General features: G+C 57.6%; 2 protein-coding genes and 1 long non-coding RNA gene across 3 annotated transcripts in view; 2 read left to right on the forward strand and 1 right to left on the reverse strand.

The window, feature by feature from the left end:
- The window catches only part of LOC139999858 (uncharacterized), a 74,499-nt gene extending 55,832 nt beyond the window's left edge, over window positions 1-18,667 (forward strand). Inside the window, 11 exon segments of the mRNA XM_072029486.1 lie at window positions 7,634-7,651; window positions 7,653-7,718; window positions 7,720-7,832; window positions 10,153-10,229; window positions 10,232-10,266; window positions 10,398-10,449; window positions 10,520-10,578; window positions 13,608-13,787; window positions 16,869-16,952; window positions 18,198-18,218; window positions 18,221-18,667. Coding sequence (XP_071885587.1) covers window positions 7,634-7,651; window positions 7,653-7,718; window positions 7,720-7,832; window positions 10,153-10,229; window positions 10,232-10,266; window positions 10,398-10,449; window positions 10,520-10,578; window positions 13,608-13,787; window positions 16,869-16,952; window positions 18,198-18,218; window positions 18,221-18,667 — 1,152 coding nt within the window.
- Window positions 18,668-18,726: 59 nt separating this feature from the next.
- On the forward strand, window positions 18,727-21,532 carry LOC139999780 (uncharacterized). The gene is made up of 2 exons (XM_072029403.1): window positions 18,727-20,190; window positions 20,338-21,532. The coding sequence occupies exon 1, from the start codon at window positions 18,727-18,729 to the stop codon at window positions 20,122-20,124; it is 1,398 nt and encodes a 465-aa protein (XP_071885504.1). The 3' UTR covers window positions 20,125-20,190; window positions 20,338-21,532.
- On the reverse strand, window positions 20,188-21,065 carry LOC139999781 (uncharacterized). Its single transcript, XR_011805305.1, has 3 exons — window positions 20,944-21,065; window positions 20,813-20,878; window positions 20,188-20,403 (listed from the first exon to the last, which is right to left on the reverse strand). It is a non-coding gene; the product is annotated as an uncharacterized lncRNA (long non-coding RNA).
- Window positions 21,533-23,218: the final 1,686 nt, after the last annotated feature.

Raw genomic sequence — 23,218 nt, forward strand, 5'->3', positions numbered from 1 at the left:
CCCAATGGTGTCCCCATGTTCCCAGTGGTGTCCCCATGTCCCCAACATCCCCAATGATGTCCCCATGTCCCCAATTGTCCCCAATGTCCACAACAATGCCCCCAATGTCCCCAATGATGTCCTCAATGTCCCCAGTGCTGTCCCCAATGTCCCCAACATCCCCAATTATGTCCCCAATTGTCCCTGATGTCCCCAAGGATGCCCCCAATGTCCCCAAGGATGCCCGCAATGTCCCCAGTGGTGTCCCCAATGTCCCCAATGCTGTCCCCAATGTCCCCAAGGATGTCCCCAATATCCCCAGTGCTGTCCCCAATGTCCCCAGTGTCCCCAGTGACACCCCCAATGTCCCCAAATGCTGTCCATGTCCCCAACAATGTCCCCAATGTCCCCAACAATGTCCCCAATGTCCCCAAGGATGTCCCCAACATCCCCAGTTGTGTCCCCAATGTCCCCAACGCTGTCCCCATGTCCCCAACATCCCCAATGATGTCCCCAATGTCCCCAGTTGTGTCCCCAGCATCCCCAGTTGCGTCCCCAATGTCCCCAAATGCTGTCCCCATGTCCCCAGTGGTGTCCCCATGCCCTTAGGGTGTCCCCATGTCCCCAACAATGTCCCCAACAATGTCCCCAACAATGTCCCCAATGTCCCCAGTTGTGTCCCCAATGTCCCCCAGTGCTGTCCCCAATGTCCCCAGTGCTGTCCCCAACGCTGTCCCCATGCCCCCAACACCCCCAACGGCGTCCCCAGCGCCACCGCCACCTCCCCAAACACCACCCCCACGTCCCCAAACACCACCCCCGTCCCCCCCGTGTGACCCTGTCCCCCCCCGTGTCCCCCCCCAGGGAAGCTGCAGACGCTGGCGCTGCTGCGGGGGCTGAAGGCGGGGGCGCACCAGCATGATCTTCACGCAGATGACGCGAATGCTCGACGTCCTCGAGCGCTTCCTCACCTACCACGGCCACATCTACCTGCGACTGGACGAGCAGCACCCGCGTGGAGCAGAGACAGTGGGGGAAATAGGGGGAAAATAGGGGGAAATGAGAGGAAGAAATGGGGAAAATAGGGGGAAAATGAGGGAAAATGGGGAAAATGAGGAGGGATGGGGGAAAATGGGGGAAAATGAGGGAAGGAGTGGGGGAAATGGACGGCAGCACCCACGTGGAGCAGAGACAGGTGGGGGAACGGGAAGAAATGGGGAGAAATGGAGGGATGGGGGAAATGAGAGAGAGATGGGGAAGATGAGGGGGAAATGAGGGAGAGAGATGGGGGAAATGAGGAAGAAGATGGGGGAAATGAGGAGGAGATGAGGGAAGAAGATGGGGGAAATGAGGGGGAAATGAGAGGAGAGCAACACCCAACATGGAGGGACAGACAGGAGGTGGGGGGGAAATGGGGGAAACTGGAGGAATGGGAGGAATGGAGAGAAATGGGAAAAATGGGGGAAATGGGGGGATTTGGGGGAGAAATGGAGAGAGATGGAGGGAAATGGGAAAAATGGAGGAGATGGGAGGAGTGGGGGAAATGGACGGCAGCACCCGCGTGGAGCAGGAGCAGTGACGGGAAGGGGGGAAGGAGGGAGATGGGGGTGACTGGAGGAAATGGGAGGGATGGGGGGAATGAGGAAGAAATGGGGGAAATGGGGGGATGGAGAGAGATGATGGGGGAAATGAGGGGGAATAGGAGGGCACACCCAACGTGGAGCAGAGACAGGTGGGGGGGGAAATGGGGGGAAACTGGAGAAATGGAGGGATGGGGGGAAAGAGGGGGGGAAATGGAGAGAGATGGGGAAAATGGGGGTTATTGGGGGAATGAGGAAGAGATGGGGGAAATGGGGAAAAATGGGGGAAATGAACAGCAACAACACCAATGAAGCAGAGACAGGTGTGGGGGAGATGGGGGTAAACTGGAGAGAGTGGGAAGAATGGAGAGAATGGGAAGAATGGAAAGATGGGGAAAATGAGGGAAGAGATGGGGGAAAGGAGGAAAAGGGGGGGAAATGAGGAGAGATGGGGGAAATGAGAAGAAAAGCAGCACCCGCAATTGAGAGGACAGGTGGGGGGGGAAATGAGGGGGGAAACTGAGGAGGGAAATGGAAGAAGAGGGGGAGAAATGGAGGGAGTTGGGGGAAATGAGGGAGAAATTGGGGGATTTGGTGGGGGAGGAGATGGAGGGATTGGGGGAAATGGGGAGAGATGAGGGGGAAATGGGGAGAGCGAGCAGCACCCGCGTGGAGCAGAGACATGGAGAAATGGGGAAACTGGAAAAATGGAGAGATGGAAGAAATGGGAGAAATGAGGGAAGATGGGGAAAAAAACAGGGGAAAATAGGGGTGAAAAGGGGGAAATAGGGGGAAATGAGGGGGAAATAGGGAAGAATGGGGGAAATGGACGGCAGCACCCCCGCGTGGAGCAGAGACGGTGGGGGGGGGAAATGAGGGGGAGACTGGAGGAGAATGGGAAGAAAGGGGGGGAAATGGAGAAAATGGAGAGAAGGGGAGAATGGAGGGAGAATGGAGAGAATGGGGAGAATGGAGGGGAAATGGGGGAGAAATGGGGGGAAATGGACGGCAGCACCCGCGTGGAGCAGAGACAGGTGGGGGGGGGGGAGATGGGGGGAAACTGGGGGGAACGGGAGGGAGATGGGGGGAGAAATAGGAAGATGGAGGGAAAGGAGGGGAAATGGGGAGAGAGACAGGAGGGGAAAATGAGGGGGGAAATGGGCAGGCGGCGCCGGCGTGGAGCAGAGACAGTGGGGGGAAATGGGGGAAACTGGGAGGAAATGGAAAAAATGGGGGAAAATGGGGAAAAATGGGGAGAAATGGGGAGAGAATGGGGGAGAAATGGGGAGAAATAGGGAGAGATGGGAGGGATGGGGAGAGATGGGGGAATTGGGAGGAATGGGGGAGATGGAGAAATAGAGGGGGAAATGAGGAGAAATGGGGGAAATGAGAGGGAGGGCACACCCGCGTGGAGCAGGAGCAGGTGGGGGGGGGGGACATGGGGACAGGGGGGGGACAGGGGGGGAACAGAGAGGGGGAGTAGGGAGGGAGTGGGGAGGAGACGGGAAGGGGGGAGTGGGGGGGGATGGGGAGGGGGCGGGGAGAGGGGGGAGTGGGGGAGAGGAGGAAGTGGGGGGGTTGGGGAAGTTGGGTCCGGGGGGGCATGGGGACGTAAAGGGACGCAAAGGGACGCAAGGGGACCGCAAGGGAGGGGAGTCGAGAGAAAGGGAGGAAGTGGGGGAAAATGGGGGGTTTTGGGGAAATTGTGGGGTTGGGGGGGTGCATGGGGGGTTTGGGGGGGGTCCATAGGGAGCTTGGGGACATGGTGGTGGCACTCGTGTCCCAAATGGGGACAGGAATGGGAAGGAGGCGCTGTGGGGTGAGTCCTTGGAGGAGGGACTCCATGGGGAGAAATGCGGGGTTTTGGGGGAGAAGTGGGGGTTTTGGGGGGATTTGGGGGAAAAATGGGGTTTTGGGGGATTTGGGGAAAAAGTGTTTTTTTTGTTTTTTTTTGGGGGAAAAAGTGGGGGGTTTTGGGGGAAAAAGTGGGGGGATTTGGGGGAAAAAGTGGGGGGGTTTTGGGGGAAAAAGTGGGGGGATTTGGGGGAAAAGATCGGGGGTTTGGGGGGTTTTTGGGGGAAAAAATGGGGGGTTGGGGTTTTTTTTGGGGGAAAAGTGGGGGTTTCGGGGGAAAAATGAGGGGATTGGGGATTTGGGGGGAAAAGTGGGGGTTTTGGGGTCTTTGGGGGAAGAAGTGGAGGTTTAGGGGGATTTGGGGGATTTTGGTGGGATTTGGGGGGCTCATGGAGGTCCCATCTGTGGGTCGGCCATTTGGGACCCCTCCCATAGGGTCCCCACCCCCAAACCCCACCCTATGGGGTCCCCACGCCCCCCCCCACCCCAAAGCCCCCCCCAACCCATTTTGATGTACCTGGGCGAGATTTTGGGTTCTCCATACAACTTTTGATATAGGATTTTGACACCTTTATATAGGATTTTGATATTTAGGCCCCCTATGGGGTTTTCACCCCCAAAAACCCCACCTATGGGGTCCCCACGTGTCCCCACCCCAAGACCCCCCCAATTCATTTTGATGTGCCCTGGGCAAGATTTGGGCAGGATTTGGGTTCTCCATCACCTTCCTTTATGGGATTTTGACACCTTCTATATGGGATTTTGATATTTGGGCCACTTTTATGGGGTTTCACCCCCCAAATCCCACCCTATGGGGTCCCCATGTGTCCCCCCACCCCAAAGCCCCCCAACCCATTTTGATGACCCCTGGGCATGATTTGGGTTCTCCATCACCTTCCTTTATGGGATTTTGCCACCTTTTATATAGGATTTTGGTATTTAGAGCCCCTTCTATAGGGTTTTCACCCCAAAAACCCCACCCTACAGACCCCCCATGTCCCACCCCACCCCAGACCCCCCCCAACCCATTTTGACATCCTCATGGGCAGGATTTGGGCAAGATTTGGGTTCTCCATCACCTTCCTTTATGGGGGTTTCGACACTTATATAGGATTTTGATATTTAGGACCCCTTCCATGGGGTTTTCACCCCAAAAACCCCACCCCACGACCCCCCACGCCCCCCCCCACCCCCGAGGCCCCCCCCCCAACCTTTTGATGACCCCTGGGCAAGATTTGGGTTACCCATCACCTTCCTTTATGGGATTTTGCCACCTTTTATATAGGATTTTGGTATTTAGGGACCCCCTCCATCGGTTTTCCACCCCAAAAACCCCTCCCTACAGACCCCCCACACCCCCCACCCCCAAGACCCCCAACCCATTTTGACCTCCTCCTGGGCAGGATCGGTTCTCCATCACACCTTCTGATATAGGATTTTGCCACCTTTTATATAGGATTTTGATATTTAGGGCTACTTTTATGGGGTTTTCACACCCCAAATCCCACCCTATGGGGTCCCCATGTGTCCCCCAGTCCCGAGACCCCCAACCCATTTTGATGTCCCCTGGGCAAGATTTGGGCAAGATTTGGGTTCTCCATCACCTGCCTTTATGGGATTTCGGTCCTCCTTCTATATAGGATTTTGATATTAGGGCTACTTTTATGGGGTTTTCACCCCCCAAAAACCCCACCCCACAGACCCCACGCCCCCCCCCACCCCAAAGACCCCCCCCAACCCATTTTAATGTCCCCTGGGCAAGTTTGGGTTCTCCCATCACCTTCCTTTATGGGATTTTGACACCTTTTATATAGGATTTTGATATTTTAGGGCTACTTTATGGGGTTTTCATCCCAAAAACCCCAGCCTATGGGGTCCCCATGCCCCCCCCCACCCCCAAGACCCCCCCAAATTCATTTTTGATGTCCCCTGGGCAAGATTTAGGGCAGGATTTGGGTTCTCCATCACCTCCGTTTATGGGATTTCGACACCTTTTATATAGGATTTTGATGCTGGCCACTTTTATGGGTTTTCACACCCAAATCCCACCCTATGGGGTCCCCATGTGTCCCCCCACCCCAAGACCCCCCAACCCATTTTGACATCCTCATGGGCAAGAATTTGGGTTCTCCTCACCTCCCCATATAGGATTTTGGCATCTTCTCTGTCGATTTTCTCTGATCTTCAGACCCTTCCATGGGGTTTCACCCCCCAAACCCCACCCTATGGGGGTTCCCCACGCCCCCCCCCACCCCCGGAGACCCCCCAACCCATTTTGATGTCCCCTGGGCAAGATTTGGGTTCTCCATCACCTTCCTATATAGGATTTGACGCCTTTTATATAGGATTTTGATATTTCAGACCCCTTCCATGGGGTTTTCACCCCAAACCCCACCCCACAGACCCCCCACGCCCCCCCACCCCCGAGGCCCCCCCCCCCAACCCATTTTGATCGTCCCTGGGCAGAATTTAGATTCTCCGTGGCCTTTGCCTTATGGGATTTTGCCACCTTTTATTGTGGGGTTTTGGGTATTTAGACCCCTTCCATGGGGTTTCCACCCCAAAAACCCCACCCTACGGACCCCCCACACCCCCCCCACCCCCAAGACCCCCCCCCCCAACCCATTTTGACCTCCTCCTGGGCAAGATTTGGGTTCTCCATCACCTTCTGATATAGGATTTTGCCACCTTTTATGGATTTTGATATTAGGGCTACTTTTATGGGTTTTCACACCCAAATCCCACCTATGGGGTCCCCATGTGTCCCCCCATCCCCGAGACCCCCAACCCCATTTGATGTCCCCTGGGCAAGATTTTGGGCAAGATTTTGGGTTCTCCATCACCTTCCTTTATGGGATTTCGACACCTTCTATATAGGATTTCCAATATTGGCTACTTTTATGGGGTTTCACCCCAAAAACCCCACCCCACAGACCCCCCACGCCCCCCACCCCAAAGACCCCCCAACCCATTTTAATGTCCCCTGGGCAAGATTTGGGTTCTCCATCACCTTCCTTTATGGGATTTTGACACTTTTTATATAGGATTTTGATATTTCGGCTACTTTTATGGGGCTTCATCCCAAAAACCCACCCTATGGTCCCCATGCCCCCCCCACCCCCAAGACCCCCCAATTCATTTTGATGTCCCCTGGGCAAGATTTGGGCAGGATTTGGGTTCTCCCATAGCCTCCGTTATGGGGATTTGGACACCTTTTATATAGGATTTTGATATTTAGGGGCCACTTTATGGGGTTTTTAGCAGCCCAAATCCCACCCTATGGGGTCCCCATGTGTCCCCAGCCCAAGACCCCCAACCCATTTTGGCATCCTCATGGGCAAGAATTTGGGTTCTCCTTCACCTCCCCATGTATGGGGTTTTTGGCATCTTCTATATAGGATTTTCGTCTCAGACCCCTTCCATGGGGTTTTCACCCCCCAAACCCACCCTATGGGGTCCCCACGCCCCCCCCACCCCGAACCCCCCCCAACCCATTTTAATGTCCCCTGGGCAAGATTTGGGTTCTCCATCACCTCCTATATTGGATTTTTTGACGCCTTTTATATAGGATTTTCATATTTCAGACCCCTTCCATGGGTTTTCACCCCAAAAACCCCACCCTACAGACCCCCCACGCCCCCCCCCACCCCCAACCCCCCCCAACCCATTTTGAAGTCCTCCTGGGCAGGATTTGGGCAAGATTTGGGTTCTCCATCACCTTCCTTTATGGGGACTCAACACATTTTATATAGGATTTTGATATTTAGGAACACTTATGGGGTTTTCACACCCAAATCCCACCCTATGGGGTCCCCATGTGTCCCCCACCCCAAGGACCCCCCCCAACCCATTTTGATGACCCCTGGGCAAGATTTGGGTTCTCCATAAGACTTGATATATAGGATTTTGACGCCTTTTATATAGGATTTTGATATTTCGGAACATTTTCTATGGGGTCTTCACACCCCAACCCCACCTATGGGGTCCCCATGTGTCCCCCACCCCAAGACCCCCCCCCCCCCCCGACCCATTTTGACATCCTCATGGGCAAGATTTGGGTTCTCCATCACCTTCCTTTATGGGATTTTTCCACCTTTTATATAGGATTTTTGATATTTAGGGCTACTTTTATGGGGTTTTCACCCCAAAAACCCCCACCCTATGGGGTTCCACACCCCCCCACCCCGAGCCCCCAACCCCACCTCCCCCTCCCCCCGCAGGCCCTGATGGAGCGTTTTAAACGCGGACAAGCGCATCCTCTGCTTCATCCTCTCCACCCGCAGCGGGGGGGTGGGCGTCAACCTGGGGCGAGACGGACACGGTGGTCTTCTACGACAGCGACTGGAACCCCACCATGGACGCCCAGGCCCAGGACCGCTGCCACCGCATCGGCCAGACCCGCGACGTCCACATCTACCGGTGGGTGACATTGTCATTTTGGGTCATTTTGGGTCATTTTGGGTCGTTTTTGGTCGTTTTTGGTCATTTTCGGTCATTTTTGGTGATTTTGGTCACTTTTTCCCCAAACTATTTTCAGAGAGAAGTTTCCCCGACGTCCACATCTACCGGTGGGTGACATTGTCACTTTGGGTCGTTTTGGGTCATTTTGGGTCATTTTGGGTCGTTTTGGGTCATTTTCGGTCATTTCCGGTCATTTTTGGTGATTTTTGGTCACTTTTTTCCCCAAACTTTCTTTTTTTGTGGGTTTTCCCTGACGTCCACATCTACCGGTGGGTGACATTGTCACTTTTGGGTCATTTTGGGTCATTTTGGGTCATTTTTGGTCATTTTGGTCATTTTTGGTCGTTTTTGGTCATTTTTCGTCACTTTTTCCCCCAATTCAATTTTTTTGGGGGGGGTTTTCCCCGACGTCCACATCTACCGGTGGGTGACATTGTCACTTTGGGTCATTTTGGGTCATTTTGGGTCGTTTTGGGTCATTTTCGGTCATTTCGGTCATTTTGGGTCATTTTCGGGTCACTTTTACCCAAACTCATTTTTTTGGGGGGGGGTTTTCCCCCGACGTCCACATCTACCGGTGGGTGACATTGTCGCTTTGGGTCGTTTTGGGTCGTTTTGGTCGTTTTGGGTCGTTTTGGGTCGTTTTTGGTCATTTTTGGTGATTTTTGGTCACTTTTTCCCCCAAACTTATTTTGTGGGTTTTCCCCAAACGTCCACATCTACCGGTGGGTGACATTGTCACTTTGGGTCATTTTGGGTCATTTTGAGTCGTTTTCGGTCGTTTTGGGTCGTTTTTGGTCGTTTTTGGTCATTTTTCGTCACTTTTTATCATTTTTCGTCACTTTTTCCCCCCAAACTCAATTTTTTTTGCGGTTTTTCCCCAACGTACCACATCTACCGGTGGTCACATCCCCGTTTTGTCACTTTTTGCTCATTTTTTGTCACTTTTGTCCTTTTTGCTCCTTTTTGCTCCTTTTTGGTCACTTTTTCTCACTTTTTGTCCTTTTTTCTCATTTTTTTGTCATTTTTTCTCATTTTTTTGTCATTTTTTGTCACTTTTGGTCACTTTTAGTTGTCACTTTTGGTTATTTTTTCCCCAAACTCAATTTTTTGGGGGGGGTTTTTCCCCGACGTCCACATCTACCGTTGGGTGACATCCCCCTTCTGTCACTTTTTGTCCCTTTTTGTCACTTTTTGTCACTTTTTGTCCTTTTTTGTCACTATTTGTTCCCTTTTTGTCCCTTTTGGTCACTTTTGGTCACTTTTGGTCACTTTTTGTCACTATTTGTCCCTTTTTGTCCCTTTTGGTCACTTTTCACTTTTGGTCACTTTTGGTCACTTTTTTTCCCCAAACTCATTTTGTTTTGGGGGGGTTTTCCCCCGACGTCCACATCTACCGGTGGGTGACATCCCCATTTTTGTCAGTTTTTGTCCCTTTTGTCACTTTTTGTCACTTTTTTCCCCAAACTCAATTTTTTTGGGGGGGGTTTCCCCCGACGTCCACATCTACCGGTGGGTGACATCCCATTTTTGTCAGTTTTTGTCCCTTTTTGTCACTTTTTGTCACTTTTTTCCCCCAAACTCAATTTTTTTGGGGGGGGTTTCCCCCGACGTCCACATCTACCGGTGGGTGACATCCCCGTTTTTGTCCCCTTTTTGTCCCTTTTTGTCCCTTTTTATCCCTTTTGGTCACTTTTTGTCATTTTTTGTCATTTTTTGTCATTTTTCGTCACTTTTTTTCCCCAAACTCATTTGTTTTTGGGGTTTTTTTTCCCCCGACGTCCACATCTACCAGTGGGTGACATCCCCATTTTTGTCACTTTTTGTCACTTTCTGTCATTTTTTGTCCCTTTTTTTCACTTTTTGGTTATTTTTGGTCATTTTTGGTCATTTTTGGTCATTTTTTGTCATTTTTTGTCATTTTTGGTCACTTTTTTCCCCAAACTCAATTTATTTTTGCGGGGTTTTTTCCCCAATGTCCACATCTACCGATGGGTGACATCCCCATTTTGTCACTTTTGTCACTTTTTGTCCCTTTTTGTCACTTTTTGTCACTTTTGTCATTTTTTGTCACTTTTGGTCACTTTTCTCCCCAAACTCAATTTATTTTTGGGGTTTTTTCCCCAACGTTCACATCTACCGGTGGGTGACATCCCCGTTTTGTCCCTTTTTGTCCCTTTTTTCCCTTTTTCTCCCTTTTTCTCCCTTTTTCTCCCTTTTTCTCCCTTTTTATCACTTTTTTCCCCAAACTCACCTTTTTTTGTTTTTTTTTCCCCAGATTGATCAGCGAGCGCACGGTGGAGGAGAACATCCTAAAAAAAGCCAACCAGAAGAGGATGCTCGGGGACATGGCCATCGAGGGGGCAACTTCACCACCGCCTACTTCAAGCAGGTGAGGGGACACTTGGGGACACTCGGTGGCACTCGGTGGCACTTGGTGGCACTTGGTGGCACTTGGTGGCACTTGGGGACATCGCCAAGACCCCCCCGGTGACCCCCCCCTGTTGTCACCTTGTCCCCCAGCAAACCATCCGGGAGCTCTTCGACATGGCGCCGAGCGGGACGGGGACACCAAGGAGAGGGACAAGGACAAGGACAAGGACAAGGACAAGGACAGGGAAGGACAGGGACAGGGACAGGGACGGGCCGCAAGGAGGAGGACGAGGACCCCGCGGCCACCCGGCGAACGCACATCCTGGAGCAGGTCAGATGCGTGTCCCCAAGTGTGTCCCCAACGCGTCCCCAAAGTGTCCCCAACGCGTCCCCAACGTGTCCCCAACGTGTCCCCAATATGTCCCCAATGTGTCCCCAACATGTCCCCAATATGTCCCCAACGCGTCCCCAATGTGTCCCCAACGTGTCCCCAATGTGTCCCCAACGTGTCCCCAACGCGTCCCCAACGCGTCCCCAACAATGTCCCCAATGACGTTCCCAATGATGTCCCCAACGTGTCCCCAAGGACAATCCCAAAAATATCCCCAAGATGTCCCCAACCATATCCCCAATGATGTCCCCAAGATGTCCCCAACCATGTCCCCAACGTGTCCCCAACGCGTCCCCAACGTGTCCCTGATGACATTCCTAACAATATTCCCAACGATGTCCCCAAGATGTCCCCAAGATGTCTCCAATGATGTCCCCAATGACATTCCCAACCATATCCCCAACAATATCCCCAACCATGTCCCCAACGATGTCCCCCAAGATGTCCCCAACGATGTCCCCAACGTCTCTTCAACGTGTCCCCAGCCATGTCCCCAATGATGTTCCCAATAGTATCTCCAATGATGGCCCCAAAATGCCCCCATTGTGTCCCCAAGATGTCCCCAACCATGTCCCCAATGATGTCCCCAACACTTCCCCAAGATGTCCCCATTATGTCCCCAACGCGTCCCCAACGTGTCCCTGATGACATTCCTAATATTCCCAACGATGTCCCCAAACATGTCCCCAATGACATTCCCAAAAATACCCATAATGTCCCCAACCATATCACCAACAATGTCCCCAACGTGTCCCCAATGACGTTCCCAACCGTGTCCCCAACGTGTCCTCGATGACATTCCTAACAATATTCCCAACCATGTCCCCAAGATGTCCCCAACGATGTCCCCAATGACATTCCCAACCATATCCCCAACAATGTCCCCAACAACGTCCCCAACGATGTCTTCATGTCCCCAACGATGACCCCAACGTCTCCCCAACGTGTCCCCAACCATGTCCCCAGTGACCTTCCCAACAGTATCCCCAATGATGTCCCCAATGATGTCCCCAACACCCCCATGGCCAGATCCTTGATGTCCCCTTGATGTCACCCAATGTCCCCTTGATGTCCCCAATACCCCCATGACCAGATCCTTGATGTCCCCAACGCCCCATGACCACATCCTTGATGTCCCCTTGACGTCCCCCAACACCCCCATGTCCCCCGATGTCCCCAACATCCCCATTGTCCCTTGATGTCCCCAATGCCCCATGTCTAGATCCTTGACGTCCCTTTGATGTCCCCAACGTCCCCATTGTCCCCTGATGTCCCCTTGATGTCCCCAACACCCCCATGGCCATGTTCTTGACATCCCGTTGACATCCCCAACACCCAACCTACACCCCTTGACGCCCCACCACCCCCACACCCCCCGACGTCCCCGATGTCCCCTGATGTCCCCAACGTCCCCATTGTCCCCTGATGTCCCCAACGTCCCCATATCCCCATCCTTGATGTCCCCAACACCCAACCTACATCCCTTGACGTCCCCACCACCCGATGTCCCCCGACGCCCCCACCACCCCCACACTCCCCGATGTCCCTCGATATCCCCTCCACCCCCTGATGTCCCCAATGTCCCCATGTCCCCCGATGTCCCCTTGATGTCCCCAACACCATCATGGCCATATATTCTTGACATCCCGTTGACGTCCCCAACATCCAAACACCCCTTGACGCCCCCACCACCCCCACACCCCTTGACGTCCTCGATTGTCCCCATTGTCCCCCGACGTCCCCAGTGTCCCCATTGTCCCCCGACGTCCCCAGTGTCCCCATTGTCCCCTGATGTCCCCAACGTCCCCATATCCCCATCCTTGATGTCCCCAACACCCAACCTACATCCCTTGACGTCCCCACCACCCCGATGTCCCCCGACGCCCCCACCACCCCCACACTCCCCGATGTCCCTCGATATCCCCTCCACCCCCTGATGTCCCCAATGTCCCCATTGTCCCCCGATGTCCCCAATGTCCCCGTGTCCCCGATGTCCCCTTGATGTCCCCAACACCCCCATGGCCATGTTCTTGACATCCCGTTGACGTCCCCAACATCCAACCTACACCCCTTGACGCCCCACCACCCCCGCACCCCCCAACGTCCCCAATGTCCCCATTGTCCCCCTGATGTCCCCAACGTCCCCATGTCCCCATCCTTGATGTCCCCAACACCCAACCTACATCTCTTGACGTCCCCAATGCCCCCTCATTCCCCGATGCGCCCACCACCCCTACACCCCCCAATGTCCCCAATGTCCCCATTGTCCCCCAATGTCCCCATTGTCCCCCCGATGTCCCCAACACCCCCATGGCCATATTCTTGACATCCCATTGACGTCCCCAACACCCAACCTACACCCCTTGACGCCCCCAATGCCCCCTCATCCCCCAACGTCCCCACCACCCCCATACCCCCCGATGTCCCTGCTGTCCCCATTGCCCCCCGATGTCCCCAGTGTCCCCACATCCCCCGCTGTCCCCTTGATGTCCCCAACACCCCCATGGCCATATTCTTGACATCCCTTGACATCCCCAACACCCCGATGTCCCTCGATGTCCCCCACACCCCCCGACGTCCCCGATGTCCCCAACATCCCCGATGTCCCCAACACCCCCATGTCCCCTGATGTCCCCAACGTCCCCATGTCCCCATCCTTGATGTCCCCAACACCCAACCTACATCTCTTGACGTCCCCAATGCCCCCTCATTCCCCGATGCGCCCACCACCCCTACACCCCCCAATGTCCCCAATGTCCCCATTGTCCCCCAATGTCCCCATTGTCCCCCCGATGTCCCCAACACCCCCATGGCCATATTCTTGACGTCCCGTTGACGTCCCCAACACCCAACCTACACCCCTTGACGTCCCCAACGCCCCCTCATCCCCCAACGTCCCCACCACCCCCATACCCCCCGATGTCCCCATCGCCCCCCGCTGTCCCCAACGTCCCCGTTGTCCCCGGCAGGCGCTGTGCGGGGCGGAGGACCCCGAGGACATCCGGGCGGCCTCGCAGGCGCAGGCGGAGCGCGTGGCGGCGCTGGCCGAGTTCAGCGAGAGCCTCAGCCCCGAGGAGGAGCGCGGCGCCCCCGAGGCCGAAGAGGAGCTCTCCAAGGCCGAGCAGGAGATCGCCGCCCTCGTCGAGCAGGTGGGGCCAGGGGGGGGACACGGGGACGATGGGGGGACATGGGGACAATAGGGGACAGTGGGGACAATAGGGACACGAGGACATGGGGGGCATGGGGACAACGGGGACATGGGGGGCATGGGGACAAGGGGGGGGATAATGGGGACAATAGGGACATGGGGGGGATCAACGGGGGACATGGGGGGGATGTGGGGGACATGGGGGGGACACGGGGACAAGGGGGGGACAATGGGGACAATAGGGACATTGGGGACACAATGGAGACAATGGGGACATGGGGGGACACGGGGACAAGGGGGGGACATGGGGGACACAATGGGGACATGGGGGGACAGTGGGGACAATAGGGACATGGGGGGCATGGGGGGGACACGGGGACAAGGGGGGTACATGGGGACAATAGGGACAAGGGGGGACAATGGGGGCATGGGGGGACAGTGGGGACAATGGGGGGCAATGGGGGGGACATGGGGACAATGGGAGGACAATGGGAGGACATGGGGACAATAGGGACATGGGGGGGATCAACGGGGGACATGGGGGGGATGTGGGGGACATGGGGGGGACACGGGGACAAGGGGGGGACAACGGGGACAATGGGGGACATGGGGACATGGGGACATGAGGACAATGGGGGGCATGGGGACAATAGGGGACATGGGGGGGACAATGGGGACAATGGGGGGCAATGGGGACAATGGGGACATGGGGAGGGCATGGGGGGGACAGTGGGGACAATAGGGGGCATGAGGACAATGGGGGGACAATAGGGGACAATGGGGGGACATGGGGGGCATGGGGGACACAATGAGGATAATGGGGGGACATGGGGGGGACACAGGGACAATAGGGGATAATGGGGACAACAGGGGACACGGGGGGGACACAATGGGGAGATGGGGACAATAGGGGGCATGGGGGGGACAACGGGGACAATGGGGACAATAGGGACATGGGGAGGGCATGGGGGGGACATGGGGACAGTAGGGGGCATGGGGGGGACAGTGGGGACATGGGGACGATAGGGGGCAATGGGGACAATAGGGACATGGGGGGGACAGTGGGGACAATGGGGAGGGCATGGGGGACAATGGGGACAATGGGGGGATGTGGGGAGGATGTGGGGGGGATAATGGGGACACAGGGGGACATGGGGGATATGGGGGGGACACGGTGACACAGGGGGGGGACAGTGGGGGCATGGGGGGACATAGGGGACACAATGGGGACAATGGGGCGACATGGGGACAAGGGGGGGACATGGGGGGGACAATGGGGACAATAGGGACATGGGGGACACAATGGGGACAATGGGGGGACATGGGGGGATGTGGGGGGACAATGGGGACATTAGGGGGCAGTGGGGCCAGCAGGGGGACATTGGGGGGACATTGGGGACAATGGGGGACACAATGGGGACAATAGGGACATGGGGGGGACATGGGGACAATGGGGGGGAAATGGGGGGGATGTGGGGGGACAATGGGGGGGACATGGGGGCATGGGGGACATGGGGACAATAGGGACATGGGGGGGACACAATGGGGGACAATGGGGGGACATGGGGGCATGGGGAGGGCGTGGGGGGACAATGGGGACATGGGGGGGACATTGGGGACATGGGGGATATGAGGGAGTGGCCAGGAGGGGAACAGGGGATGTGGGGATTTTGGGGACGTTTGGGGACATTTGGGGGTGTTGGGGACATTTAGGGGATATTTGGGGACATTTGGGGACGTTGGGGACATTTGGGGACAATGAAGACATTTGGGATATTTGGGGACATTTTGGGGTGTTGGGGACATTTTGGGATTTAGGGGATGTCGATATTTAGGGATATTGGGGACATTGGGGGATTTGGGGCACATTTGGGATATTTGGGGACATTTGGGGACATTTGGGGATATTTGGGGACATTTGGGGACATTGGGGATGTTTTGGGGACATTGGGGACATTTAGGAATATTGGGACATCTGGGACATTTGGGGTCAATGAGGACGTTTGGGGATATTTGGGGTCAATGAGGACATTTGGGGACATTGGGGACATTTGGGGCTATTTGGGGACGTTTGGGACATTTGGGATATTTGGGGATATTGGGGACATCAAGGATGTTGGGGACATTGGGGATATTTGGGGATATTAGGGACCTTTGGGGATATTGGGGATGTTTAGGGATATTTGGGGACATTTCAGGACATTGGAGATTTGGGGAATATTTTGGGATATTTAGGGATATTTGAGGACATTGGGGACATTTGGGATATTTGGGGACATTTGGGGATGTTGAGGACATTTTGGGATTTTGGGGATGTCGATATTTAGGGATATTGGGGACATTGGGGGATTTGGGGCACATTTGGGATATTTGGGGATTTGGGGACATTTGGGGATATTTGGGGACATTTGGGGACATTGGGGATGTTTGGGGACATTGGGGACATTTAGGAATATTGGGACATCTGGGGACATTTGGGGTCAATGAGGACGTTTGGGGATATTTGGGGTCAATGAGGACATTTGGGGACATTGGGGACGTTTGGGGCTATTTCGGGACGTTTGGGACATTTGGGGATATTGGGGACATCAAGGATGTTGGGGACATTGGGGATATTTGGGGATATTAGGGACTTTGGGGACATTGGGGATGTTTAGGGATATTTGGGGACGTTTCAGGACGTTGGGGATTTGGGGGATATTTTGGGATATTTAGGGATATTTGAGGACATTGGGGACGTTTGGGATATTTGGGGACATTTGGGGATGTTGGGGACATTTTGGGATTTGGGGATGTCGATATTTAGGGATATTGGGGACATTGGGGGATTTGGGGCACATTTGGATATTTGGGGCACATTTGGGATATTTGGGGACATTTGGGGACATTGGGGACATTTAGGAATATTGGGACATCTGGGGACATTGGGGGTCAATGAGAACATTTGGGGACATTTGGGGTCAATGAGAACATTTGGGGACATTGGGGACGTTTGGGGCCCACCGAGGTTTCTGAGGGGGTGGATTTTGGGGCCATTTTGGGGGATTTTGGGTCCCCTGGGGGTGACACTGCGCTGCCGCAGCTGACGCCCATCGAGCGCTACGCCATGAACTTCCTGGAGGCCTCGCTGGAGGACGTCAGCCGCGAGGAGCTGAAGCAGGCCGAGGTGGGTGGGGGGCACCCATGGGTGCTGGGGAGGGGCTGGGGGGATTCCCAGTATATCCCAGTAACAACTGGGGAGACACCAGTATGAGCTGGGGGCACCCGCTGGTGTTGGGTCGCGGGATAAGGGACACCCATGGGGGCTGGGTATGGGGTGGGGGCACCCATAGGTGCCTAAAATGGGTGGGGGGCACCCATGGGTGCTGGGGAGGGGCTGGGGGATTCCCAGTATATCCCAGTAACAACTGGGGACAACCAGTATGACGTGGGGGACACCTACAGGTGTCCAACCACAGGATAAGGGACACCCATGGGGGCTGGGTATGGGGTGGGGGCACCCATAGGTGCCTAATATGGGTGGGGGCACCCATGGGTGCTGGGGAGGGACTGGGGGGATTCCCAGTAGCTCCCAGTTAGAACTGGGGAGACACCAGTATGAGGTAGGGGACACCTACTGGTGTACAACCACAGGATAAGGGACACCCATGGGGGCTGGGTATGGGGTGGGGGCACCCATAGGTGCCTAAAATGGGTGGGGGCACCCATGGGTGCTGGGGGGGGGCGGGGGGATTCCCAGTATATCCCAGTAACAACTGGGGACAAACCAGTATGACCTGGGGGACACCTACTGGTGTACAACCACAGGATAAGGGACACCCATGGGGGGCTGGGTATGGGGTGGGGGCACCCATAGGATCCTAAAATGGGTGGGGGGCACCCATGGGTGCTCTGGGAGGGGCTGGGGGATTCCCAGTAGCTCCCAGTTAGAACTGGGGACACACCAGTATGAGCTGGGGGCACCCACTGGTGTTGGGTGGTAGGATAAGGGATGCCTATGGGGGTCTGGCTATGGGGTGGGGGCACCCATAGGTGCCTAAAATGGTGGGGGCACCCATGGGTGCTCCACGGGGCTCTGGGGGACACCCAGTAGCTCCCAGTTAGGACTGGGGAGACACCAGTATGCCCTGGGGGTCACCCACTATGGGACAAGTGACACCCACACGGGTCTGGCTATGGGGTGGGGGCACCCACAGGACCCTAATATGGGTGGGGGCACCCATGGGTGCTCCAGGAGGGGCTGTAGGACACCCAGTTCTTCCCAGTAACAACTGGGGACAAACCAGTATGACCTGGGTGCCCCCCACTATGGGACAAGCTCCCCCCGCGTGGGTCTGGCAGTGGGGTGGGGGCACCCTCACCCCCCCCCGTGCTCCCAGCACCCATGGGTGCCCCCTTTTTCCCCCCCCAGGAGCAGGTGGAGGCGGCGGCGGCAAGGACATCGACCAGGCCAAGGGCGAGGGGCGCTTCCGGCTGCCGGCCGAGGAAGAGGAGGAGGAGGAAGCAGCCCCGGGGGCCGGGGGGCGCCGGGGACCCCGGGGGGGACGGACGAAGGCCCCGGGGGTCCCCGCAGACCCCCCGAAGGGCTCGGGGTCCCCCCCGACCCCTCCCGGAGCGCGCCGGCACCCGCGCCAGCCAACGCCTGCGGGCGGCCGCCACCGCCTCCCCCCGCCCGGCGACGTCACCCGGCGCCGCCGTGACGTCACACGGAGCCCCGGTGACGTCACACGCCACCCCGGTGACGTCACGGCCCACCCCGGTGACGTCACGCCCCGCCCCGGTGACGTCACGCCCCGCCCCGGTGACATCGACGCCGGCGATGCCGCAAGTCCCCGCGGTGACAACGACGACGTCACCGCCCGCCCCCCGCCGCCCCGGTGACGTCACAACCGGCCCCGGTGACGTCAGAAGCGACGCCGGTGACGTCACACGCCGCCGCCATGACGTCACAAGCAGCCCCGGCGACGTCACCGCCGCCCCCGCCGCCCCCCGCGCCCACCAAAGCACCGCCCGCGACGCCCACGACGACGTCACCGCCGCCACCGACGACGTCACCGCCCGCGCCGATGACGTCACCGCCCCCGCCGATGACGTCACCGCCCTCGCCGCTGACGTCACCCCCGCTGCCGGTGACGTCACCGCCCGCCCCCCCCCCGCTGACTCTTCCCCCCTCCCCGGCACCCAACCCGGCGCCTGCCACGGCCTCGCCCCCGCCACCCCCATCCCCGCCCCCCGTCCCCTCCCCGGTGACCGTCAGAACCCCCCAGCGTGACGTCATCACCCCCCCTCCCCCTCCCCCTCCTCCTCCTCCTCCTCCTCCTCTTCCTCCTCCCCCCCCCACTCAACCCCCCCGGGGCCCCCGGCGTCGCCGCAGCGCGGACGTGGAAATTCGGCAGAGCCGCGCGCCGGGGCCGGCGGCCAAAGTCCTGCGGCAGCTCCCCGGCCGCTTGGTCACCGTCCTGGAGCCCCCCCCGGCCCCGGGACGCCCCCGCCGCCGCCGCCACGACCCCGAGGGGGGGCCCGGCAGCCCCGCCGCCAGCCCCGCGCCCCCAAACGCCGCCGGGGGCGCCCCCCGAAACGCCGGGGGGGTCCTCGCCGACGCCGCTCCCCCCCCGGCAAACAGCGGCGCCGGGGGCGGCCGGCTCGCGGCGGCGTTGGAGGTGGCCCCCCCTCCGGGGGGGTGGGCTCGGCGCCCGCCGCCCCCTCCAGCCCCGGGAAACGGCGGCGGGGGCGCCCCCCCAAGCTCCCCCGACAGCAGCGCCTCGCCCCCCCCGGCCCCCCGCAGCACCCGGCGGCACCCGGGGGGGGCCCCTGATGGCCCCCCTGGAGCGCGAACCGGGCCGGCGGCGGCCGCCCCCGCGCCTCCCCCCCGCCTTCCTCCCCTTCCTCCTCCTCCTCCTCTTCCTCCTCCGACCACGAGGGGAGCCGGGGACGAAGCCCCCCGCCGCAGGCCCCCCCGGCCAAGCGGCGCCGCAGGGGGGCCGGGGGGGCTCCGCGGCACCACCGCCGCCGCCGGCCCCCGCCGCCCTCCGCCAGGAGGAGGAGGAGGCGGCAGCCCCCGCGGCGATGCGCCACCGGCACCGCCGGCGCCCCCGGGGGGCCCACGACGCCCCCCGAGCCTCCCCCGGCACCGGCAGCGGCTCTGCGAGGCCGCAAGGCCAAGACGTGACCCCCCGCTGCCCCCCGAGGGGGCCGGCAAGATGGCCGACGGGCGGCCGGGGAGGGGCCGGGCGCGGCGGGTTGGAGAGAGGAGAGGGCGCGGCCAAAATGGCCGCCGGCGGCGCTCGGAAAGGGCTGGCGGGCGGCATCGCAAGATGGCCGACGGAAAAGATGGCTGACGGACAAGATGGCCGACATCTGAGATGGCTGGCGTCCAAGATGGAGGATGTTTCAAGATGGCCGACCTCCAAGATGGCCGGCAGTTGAAGATGGCTGATGTCCAAGATGGCCGACATCTGAGATGGCCGACATTTCAAGATGGCCGACCTCCAATATGGCTAACCTCCAAGATGGCTGACATCCAAGGTGGTTAACACTTGAACATGGCCGACATCCAAGATGGCTGACATCTCAAGATGGCCGACATCCCAGATGGAGGATGTTTCAAGATGGCTGACCTCCAAGATGGCCGACATCTGAGATGGCTGGCGTCCAAGATGGAGGATGTTTCAAGATGGCCGTTCTCCAAGATGGCCAACATCTCAAGATGGCCGACGTCCCAGATGGAGGATGTTTCAAGATGGCTGACCTCCAAGATGGCCGACATCTGAGATGGCTGGCGTCCAAGATAGAGGATGTTTCAAGATGGCCGACATCTCAAGATGGCTGACATCCCAGATGGAGGATGTTTCAAGATGGCTGACCTCCAAGATGGCTGACAGCCAAGATGGCTGATGGTTCAAGATGGCCGACAACCAAGATGGCTGACAGTTCAAGATGGCCGACCCCCAATATGGCTAACCTCCAAGATGGCTGATGTCCAAGATGGCCGACATTTGAAGATGGCTGATGTCCAACATGGCTGACGTCCAAGATGGCCGACATCTCAAGATGGCCGACGTCCCAGATGGAGGATGTTTCAAGATGGCTGACCTCCAAGATGGCCGACATCTGAGATGGCTGGCGTCCAAGATGGAGGATGTTTCAAGATGGCCGACCTCCAAGATGGCTGACATTTGAAGATGGCTGACGTCCAAGATGGTCAACACTTGAACATGGCCGACATCCAAGATGGCCGACATCTCGAGATGGCCGACCTCCACTATGGCTAACCTCCAAGATGGCTGACGTCCAAGATGGCCGACACCTCAAGATGGCCGACAATTCAAGCTGTCCGACATACAAGATGGCTGACAGCTCGAGATGAGCAACGTCCAAGATGGCCGGTGTTTGAAGATAGCTCGCATCTAAGATGGCCGACATCCAAAATGGCCGACATTACAAGATGGCTGATGTTCAAGATGGCCGACATGCAAGATGGTTGACAGTTTGATATGGGCAACGTCCAAGATGGCCGGCACTGAAGATGGCTCACATCTAAGATGGCCGATGTCCAAAATGGCCGACCACTCAAGATGGCCGACGTCCAAGATGGTCAACTCCTGAACATGGCCGACATCCAAGATGGCTGAATCCCAAGATGGCCGACATCCAAGATGGCCGACGTCTCAAGATGGCCAACGTCTAAGATGGCCAACATCCAAATGGCCGACAGTACAAGACGGCCGACATCCAAGATGGTTGACAGTTGGAGATGGCCAATGTCCAAGATGGCCGCCATTTGAAGATGGCCGACACCCAAATGTTCAACATCCAAGATGGCCGACATCCAACATGGCCAACACTTGAACATGGCCGACATCCATCCTAAGATGGCGGACCTCCAAGATGGCTGACACCCAAGATGGCTGACGTTTCAAGATGGCCGACCACCAAGATGGCCGCCCTGCTGCCCTCTGACTGCCTGAGCTCAGCGGTCCCCCAAGATGGCTGCCACCAAGATGGCCGCCGGAGGCCCCAAGATGGCCGCCTGGAGGCCAGGAGTGACGTCAGAGCTGTGACACTGAGCCTTGTGACGTCACACCGGTGGCCATCTTGAACCCTGTGACGTCACACCGGTGGCCATCTTGAAGGAAGTGATGTCAGAAGAGGCGGCCATCTTGAACGAGGTGACGTCACAGCCGGCAGCCATCTTGATCCCCGTGATGTCAGAGGAAGCGGCGGCCATCTTGAGTGACATCATAAGCAGCAGCCATCTTGTTCCAGCGTGCCCCAGGCCTGGCGGCCATCTTGACCCCGTGATGTCATACAGGCGGCCATGTTGAATGCTGTGACGTCACACCTGGCAGCCATTTTGAACCCCGTGACGTCAGACCGGCGGCCGTCTTGAACCCGTGATGTCACACCCAGCGGCCATCTTGCTTCAACCTCACCTCAGCGCCTTCCTCTTCCCTCCCGCCCCCTTCGGCCATCTTGTCCCCAGTGGACACCCCTGCTGGCGGCCATCTTGTCCCCAACACACACCCGCCTCGGCGGCCATCTTGTCCCCAACGGACACCCCTGCTGGCGGCCATCTTGTCCCCAACACCCGCCACCCCCGGCGGCCATCTTAACCCGGACCACGCCGCCTCCTCGGCCGCCATCTGAACCCCTGCGGACCCCCATAGCCGGCGGCCATCTTGGCCCCCAGCATCCCGGCAGCCATCTTGACTCCAGCAGCCGCCGGCTCCGGCGGCCATCTTGCCCTCCCGGCGGCCATCTTGTCCCCGCCGGCGGCCATCTTTTTTGCGGGGGAAAAGGGGGGAGGGGGGGGCGTTTTGGGGGGAGGGGGGGGCCCCGGGGGGGCCGTTTTTTACCCGTGTACATTGGCGGGGGCGCGGCCCCCTGTACAGCCCCATGTAAAATAGGTTCCTTTTCAACACGATCTATGCAAAGGTGCTTTGTGCCGGGCTGGGGGGGGAGGGAGGGACCCCGGTGGGGTTTTATTTTTTATTTTTTATTTTTTATTTTTTATTTTTTTTTTGGGGGTGGGGGGGGGGGTTAAATAAATAAATTTGGGTGGGAAAAGGTGGGGGGGGTTTTGGGGGTGTCGGGTGTCCAGGCGGCGGCTGTAAGCTTTTCCTCTGCGGGAGGAGAACGCGATGAATAAAGGGTTGAAACGGGAGAGTTTGGGGGGGGACCCCAAAATTGGGGTGTGGGGGGGGAGATTTAGAAGGGGGGGGGCTTTTAGGGGAGGGGGGGGGTTAGGGGAGGGGGGGGTTGAAGGAGAGGGGGGTTTTGGGGGGAAAGGGAGCTTTGGGGGGGGTTAGTGTGGTTACTGGGGGTCCCTATGAAATGGGGGGGGTCTGGTGGGGGGTTTTGGGGGGTCCCTATGGGATTTTGGGGGGGGTCTTTATGGGTTTTGGGGGGGCTTTATGGGTTTAGGGGGGAAAT

This window comes from Anas platyrhynchos, chromosome 30, assembly GCF_047663525.1.
Source record: "Anas platyrhynchos isolate ZD024472 breed Pekin duck chromosome 30, IASCAAS_PekinDuck_T2T, whole genome shotgun sequence".
NCBI lineage: Eukaryota > Metazoa > Chordata > Aves > Anseriformes > Anatidae > Anas > Anas platyrhynchos.

What these genes read in the sequence shown, in the direction of transcription:
- LOC139999780 (XM_072029403.1), top strand. Translation starts at nt 18,727, where the DNA reads ATGACGTCACAAGCAGCCCCGGCGACGTCACCGCCGCCCCCGCCGCCC.